At 36.1% G+C, this 7,204-nt stretch overlaps 1 protein-coding gene across 2 annotated transcripts; it reads left to right on the top strand.

Moving 5' to 3' along the window:
* Window positions 1-1,870: 1,870 nt before the first annotated feature.
* LOC142542860 (uncharacterized) lies at window positions 1,871-6,545 on the top strand. Of its 2 annotated transcripts, XM_075649733.1 has the most exons (11): window positions 1,871-2,195; window positions 2,266-2,427; window positions 3,152-3,367; window positions 3,694-3,876; window positions 4,123-4,344; window positions 4,572-4,688; window positions 4,770-4,913; window positions 5,171-5,272; window positions 5,626-5,694; window positions 6,066-6,304; window positions 6,386-6,545. In XM_075649733.1, the coding sequence occupies exons 1-10, from the start codon at window positions 1,992-1,994 to the stop codon at window positions 6,297-6,299; spliced, it is 1,653 nt and encodes a 550-aa protein (XP_075505848.1). In that variant the 5' UTR covers window positions 1,871-1,991; the 3' UTR covers window positions 6,300-6,304; window positions 6,386-6,545. The 2 variants fall into 2 exon arrangements, with proteins under 2 accessions (XP_075505848.1, XP_075505847.1); XM_075649732.1 differs by having other exon boundaries at window positions 6,066-6,545.
* Window positions 6,546-7,204: the final 659 nt, after the last annotated feature.

The following is a 7,204-nucleotide window of genomic DNA, read 5'->3' on the forward strand; positions in this document are numbered from 1 at the left end:
TCAATTCTAAAAAACATAACAATTACATAACCAGTATGTTCTTTAATCTGACCTCGATTATACGATGTCCACTGTATCAGAAACACCATATATGATTCCTATTCAATTCTAACAACATCATAATTTCAAATCGTATCTAAACGTAACAAAACTTACGTCCAGTTGTAGCCTGCGTTGATAGGAACACAGTACTGAAGTCGGATTAGAAATCAAACAGACGGCTCGCTCGTAAATCTCAAATCTCACGCAAAGCTTCCTTCGGTTTCTTCCTCTTTCAATTCTGAGGAACAAATTGCTTGTATATACATATGTATATATACACGTTGCACCTAAAAGACAAGTGGCTTCTTCTTGTTCTGCATGTCGCAGCGCATATGCGCGCACAAGGCCGCGCATATGCGCCGGAAGCCTTATCCGAACTACTGGACTGCTCGCGCATATGCGCGCACATAAGTCGCGCATATGCGCGAGACCTACTGTCTCGTGCCTTCACCATTCGCGCATATGCGCGCCTTCTGCCGCGCATGTGCGCCGAACTCTCTAGACGTTCCGCGCATGTGCGCGTATTGAGGTCGCGCATGTGCGCCAAACTCTCTGGACCTATGCGCGAATCTAAGTCGCGCATGTGCGCGCATGGTTCTGTCTTCCTCGCGCATGTGCACCCATACATGTCGCGCATGTGCGCGGAGACTCTTCTTGCACCTCATGTCAAATCTTCTTTCGGCTCTCCCGGTCTGATCTTTTCTGTTTATAATCATATCAATTAATCAATAAATCATTTCAGATTAATCTCAGATTACGGTAATAAAATCTCGGGCCTTACAAATATGAAACGTTGAAGGAAGTGAAGTAATTGTGACTAATACGATGATACGTTTGGAGATATCGTGAGGGAGAAGAACCCAGAGAGAGCCCGTTTACAGGAGAATGCCCCAGAGGAGGCCCGATGATCGTATTTCCAATGACATGATATGTTAATACGTAAGTCAATGCTCAGTTGACGGGTGAGAGTGTCGCTGATGTCCTCGCTGCCCAGCACTGTGGTTACATGTAGATGGATCCATCGCCTTAATACGAATATGAATACGAAAACCACAATTAACGATCTGAATTCAACGAAAATGAATATGTACATGAATATGATGAATACGTATATGTTTATGATGAATATGAATAAGAATATGATAATATGAAAATGTTTATGAAAAATATTTATGTTTAAGTGTATGCATCATTATGAAAATATTTTTTTACGTAAAAGTATTTTCACTGTTGCATGTGATCTGTCTACATATTATTTGTTATCAAGATTATTGTGTGTTGAGTCTTTAGACTTACTATGTGTGATTGGTGCAGATGATTACGATAATAATGATAATGGAGGTCTTGATGGTTGACTTTGCTGGACTGAAGGTGCACATAACCCGATGACCAGCGTTAGTTTTTCGCATTAGTTTATGATTTATAATTTTAAGTCAAGTTAAAGATATTTTATGACTTTGATAATGATTTTGAGTGGTTTTTGAGAGATTGTTAGTTTTAGCAATTTTGCTAAGTAGGATTTGAAAACGATTGACGATTTTATGATTTAAACTATGTCCTTTGGATTTTTAAATGTTAGTTGGTTGTTTTATTTTATAAAAAATGGTGTAAAATATTTTATAAATATTTATATGTAATTGGGCCGAAATTGTGAGAAGTTTAAAAAAAATAAAAATTTTTAGTATTTAAAAAAAAAACGAGTTGTTAGAGGTTTCATTTTGATATCTAAGAGAAATTTGTCGACAAAAAAAACATAAAATATGCGAAAAAGGGTAATCGCGTTGGAATCAATAGTTACTTGTTAATGAAATCGCTGTTCTATATAATGATTGGAAAAAGCGCGAATGTTAAATCCGGTGGCGTAAAACCTCGCCGCGGTCAGCACTCCAATAAGCTCGCAGGCCCAAGTCCCACCCGCCGCCGCTTCATCGTCGGGGCACACGGTGTCAATGGAACTGGGAGCGCAGATTAAGGGTAACAATAACAGCAGTAAGGTATCATATTTCTCCCCCAGTGTCCAACGCTTCTCAAAATCATGGAGCCCTCACAGCAATTGTGGCACATTACATGCTTCATTTCGTTCTCGCCGAAGTTCCTTTTGCAAAGCAGCTGTTAAAAGCGATAGCAGCAGTGGCGTTGATTATGCGGTTAAGGTGGTTTTACATTTTCTTTTTGTGTGTGTACGTGTTTTTTTGTATGTATCGACGACTAATACTTCTTTAGGTAAGCACGATGTCTGCTGCTGATGCGGTTGATTCAATTGAAGATGAGCTCTCAAGCTTGAATGCTTTGTCTCCACTGGATGGTCGTTATTGGTCCAAAGTAAAGGAGTTGGCACCACTTTTGAGTGAATATGGCCTCATAAAATATCGGGTTCAAGTTGAGGTATTGTTCAATTTATGTGTGGTCGAAGAACATATTGACTTATTTTCTTTCGTTATAATTTTTTTGGGTAAGCGGGCAAATATTGAATTATTGCAAAAAAGAAAGCTTTCTTAAAAGATAAAATAGGATGACTGTCTCGCAATGTATAGTAAATGTCCTCATAGCAGTCGAGGTATTCACCTTTTCTGGTAGTGTGCCTATTGGTGATGGTTGGGAGTTGGGACCAACTTGCTGATTTAGAGGACAATTTTTATATGGTCTTCGAAATGTCATCTTGGTAAATTTGATTTGAATTGTCATCTATGTTTAAGTGTCTGCTGCTGTGGCTTACTGAAGATTGTAACCATGGATTAGTTTTTATGTGTGGAGGGTGATTGGGTGGTCAGTTACAAAAGCACAGAGGAAAAAAAAATTCTTTTTGATTTGCAATTCCCCTTAAACTGATAATATGTTTTATGATAAATAATTTTATATGCTTTAAATCTTACTGCAAACTCACTTTGAAGTTTGTTTCATGCTCTGAATCAACCATAAATGGCTAGGGCTTTATATTTTTATATTCCTAACATTCCTTTAGTTGTTTTGGAAACCTGATTTTTGTTTGGTTTTATCTTATGTTTCCGTTCGACTATGCTCATGTATTTCCTTTGGTTCAAGTATTTTAATTCTTCAAGCTTTCTATTTGCCTGAGCTTTCCTGTTTCTCTCTGTATATTTCTCGTCAGATTAGGTGGTTGCTGAAACTTTCTCAAATATCCGAAGTCTCCGAGGTCCCTAGGTTCTCTGAAGAAGCAGAATCTTTTCTTCAAAACTTGATCCATAAATTTAATATGGATGATGCCTTGGAAGTAAAGAAAATTGAGAAAGTGACAAACCATGATGTGAAGGCTATTGAATACTTTCTGAAACAAAGATGTCAATCACAACCAGAGATTGCTAAGGTACAAATAATCTACCATCAGTTCTTGTTGATTATGATTTATTCTAGTAGGATTTGTACTCCAAATTGAAACGTGGAGTGGGGGAGGTTTTTGAGGGATGCCATTTACCCTCCCAGCATGTCTCATAAGGTTATTCTACTTGCATATAAAAAGTACGATGATTCATGTAGAAACCTGTTTTACCCCCAACTGATATCTCCTTCAAAATTTTATGCAAAATTGGCACATATTAAGGGAAACGTGGTTTAAGGCATTCTTTTGTTCAGTAATCCTATGCTATGAAGGGACTTCTTATTCCTTGCCACCAACTACTTATTCGCATATAGGTGCTGGAGTTTTTCCATTTTGCATGCACATCTGAGGATATTAACAATCTTGCTCATGCATTGATGCTGAAAGAAGCTCTGAACAAAGTCGTAGTCCCTGTAATGGACAAGTTGATCGAAGCAATAAGTAACTTGGCCACTTCGAATGCTTCCATTCCCATGCTTTCTCGAACTCATGGACAGGTAATAGGTTTTGGCATGGCAATGTTTTTTGGTTACAGAAAAACGTGCTTGCATATCATCATGGCTTTTGTCTGTTCTTGATCAACCCTGTTGGATAAATATGGGAAGGCTGTGACATATTGGTTTTCACATTGCAGCTTTTGTTTTGAAATGGCAAGTTTTTCAATTGTTGAGAGTTGAGAGATTATTGTATAGATTCTACGTAAATATCTTGGTTCAACATTTTACCTTTTTGTTACATTGTAGCCAGCTTCACCCACAACATTAGGAAAGGAAATGGCGGTTTTTGCTTATAGATTGAGTATGGAACGGAAGGAATTGTGTCGAATTGAAATTTTTGGAAAGTTTGCTGGAGCTGTTGGAAACTATAATGCACATCAAGTTGCATATCCTAATGTTTTTTGGTCACAAATTGCTGAGGAATTTGTGACTTCTCTCGGAATGAGTTTCATTCCTTATGTGACACAGGTATGTTTTTGATGATTAATTTTTATTATTCCACTTTTCTTGACTCATTGTCTCTACAAAGACTTTGCAATTGTTCCTGTGACCAGTAACTTCGTATTCACTCATGTGGTCACTATTCTAAGAGATTCTGTAGCTCATTCTGTCTGGTCTACTTCAGTGTTGAGTATCTAAATATATTTCCATTTCAAACCTGCACTAAACCGTTCTAAATTTGTCCTCTGAAACAGATTGAACCTCATGATTATATGGCCAGACTATTTGATTCCATCATTCGGTTCAACAATGTTTTGATCGACTTTGACAGAGATGTTTGGGGTTACATTTCTTTGGGTCGCTTTAAGCAGGTTAGAGTAACCACACATTTCTGGTTGTCTTAATGCGTTTCTTTAGTGAAGAAGTGGACTTAATATCTCACATATGAGCAGATAACTAAGGCTGGAGAGATCGGGTCTTCGACAATGCCTCACAAAGTCAATCCAATTGATTTCGAAAATAGCGAGGGCAACTGTGGAATGGCAAATGGAGTCTTGTCTCATCTTAGCACAAAGTTACCTATTTCCCGTTGGCAGGTATACACAGCCTTTCCATAAGATCTGGAGAGACGTTATTGGTTCCCTTGCTATAGGTTTTTATTAATTTGAATCATGCATTATGAAAGTCATCAGTATTTATCTCATATTTACTATATCTGCATTCAAATTTATACATGGTTAATGATGTCAGTGACCCATTTTAAATTGTGATAGTGTATGCTGAGAATTTTTTATGGATTTATGCGGATTCTTAGTTATGTGAATTTTATGTCTTATGGTGTGGTTAACTGCAGCGGGATTTGACTGATTCAACTGTTCTGAGGAACATGGGTGTAGGATTAGGACATTCTCTTCTTGCTTACAAAAGTGCCTTACACGGAATTCCGAAGCTTCAGGTAAGACATGATTTGTGGGGCTTTGATTCTTGGTCCAGTCTTTTAGACCCCTCAGTGGTTGATGCATTTAGTTTTTCGCGTCTGTAGAAACATATTATAACCACATGCTAATCCCTTGTTGATATGATGTGCTTAAGGAAAAACCAATAATTTCAAGTGTACCTTCTTTCGTAGTTGAGTGATCGATTACAAAACCACAAAGTTTACTGCCTAATATTTTAACTAGATTTTGTATTTTTATTTTTTGCCTTTGTTAAATGACGTTGGGAGGCCTGCTGACGACTGTTAGTAAGATGCATTTTTGTAGGTTTCCTATCTGATTTGACACTTCTTCCTTTTATTGTTTCTTATAGGTCAATGAAGCTTCGTTGATTGATGAGCTGAACCAGTCATGGGAGGTTCTTGCTGAGCCAATTCAAACCGTATGCAACTTTTGCAGCTTCATATTTGTCGATGTTTTTAATAGTTTTAGCTAGAAATTCTAAGCTTCTTTTTTCTTGTCTCAGAGATTTTCAATATCTCAAATATTAAAGAAATAACCTTGCTTGTGCCTCTTGATTCCCATTTGAGATCATACCATGAATTGTTCCATCAAACCATATAATGAAGGTGGTTTTGTGTCCCTTTGTGTTCTCCAAGCACCATTTATGTCTTCTTTTATCTATGGTAATCAATTACACTAGTTGTAGTTTCTTAGAGCAAACAGTCATGTCCCAAAGTTTAGAAGTAGTCTGTAATTAATTGATCTATTTTCTTATTAACTGTTGCCATTTCTTTTATCTTCTTTTTATAGGTAATGCGGCGATATGGTGTTCCCGAACCGTATGAAAAACTGAAGGAGCTAACCAGAGGAAGAGCAGCGACAAAAGAAAGCATTCAAGAATTCATCAAAAGCTTGGATATCCCAGTCGAAGCAAAGACAAATCTCTTGAATTTGACGCCCCATACTTACATTGGGGAAGCCGTGGAGTTGGCCAAGAATGTAAAAACACTTGTAGGTCTGGTGCATGGAGCTGGGAATTTTTGAGTCTGGTGCGTGTAAAAACACTTCAGGCTGTGAAATGTTTGTCTTGCAGCTTACCAGTTAATTATATATTTGTCTATTTTTTAAAGGTACATTAAATTATGTGCGAGTAAGAGAAGAAAGCCTGTTGTTTCTTTACCTCACAACTAAGATTTTAACCCTCTGCTAGAGAGCATTTGAGGAAGGAGCGCGCAAGGATTGTATTCAACTCAAGTCATGAGTCATAAATATGAATTTATCAATTATTGATACTCGACCAGATAACATTTGCTAGGATTATATACGACGGCAATGCAACATTCGAGACAGCGATACACCACCATCGACCATGTCATGTAATGTAATAATCGTAATAATTATTCATTCAAAAAACTTAGAAACGTTCAACTTGGGTGAGTGAGAAAATAGTTAATTTGTATAATAATATAAAGCGAAGATTATACACCATGGCTGTATAAAATCACTGCAAATTATTTTCAATATGATATATTTTTTAAAAAACAATCACATAAACTATTTCTATAAATTTAATTATAAATGAAACAATATAAATTAATTAATTTAAAATATATCTTACATCAAATTTATGAAAATAATGTATTTTTTATTTTTTTAAAAAAATATTTTCTCGATATGTTATATCAACTATTATGAAATTTTAATCACATGAAAACAGTTTTTCTTATATAACAAAACATTGACTAAAATATTTTTAATTTGGAATGGAAAATAAAAACAAAATTTGAATTCAATTAATTAGTTTAATTTACAAAATTTAAATTAAATTGATATGTCTGAAATAAAAATATATTCAACAAGATAATATGCACCTTATTTATCACTGTGATAATTTTTCTTTGACCAGAAATTTTCTAAAATATCGGAAAGGACTTGTCCTCGTAGGAATT

Source organism: Primulina tabacum, chromosome 4 (assembly GCF_025594145.1).
Source record: "Primulina tabacum isolate GXHZ01 chromosome 4, ASM2559414v2, whole genome shotgun sequence".
In the NCBI taxonomy this organism is placed as follows: domain Eukaryota; kingdom Viridiplantae; phylum Streptophyta; class Magnoliopsida; order Lamiales; family Gesneriaceae; genus Primulina; species Primulina tabacum.

What these genes read in the sequence shown, in the direction of transcription:
- LOC142542860 (XM_075649732.1), top strand. Translation starts at nt 1,992, where the DNA reads ATGGAACTGGGAGCGCAGATTAAGGGTAACAATAACAGCAGTAAGGTA. An exon ending in CACAACCAGAGATTGCTAAG is followed by an intron (nt 3,368 to 3,693) that starts GTACAAATAATC and finishes ATTCGCATATAG; the next exon opens with GTGCTGGAGTTTTTCCATTT. An exon ending in CTTTGGGTCGCTTTAAGCAG is followed by an intron (nt 4,689 to 4,769) that starts GTTAGAGTAACC and finishes ACATATGAGCAG; the next exon opens with ATAACTAAGGCTGGAGAGAT.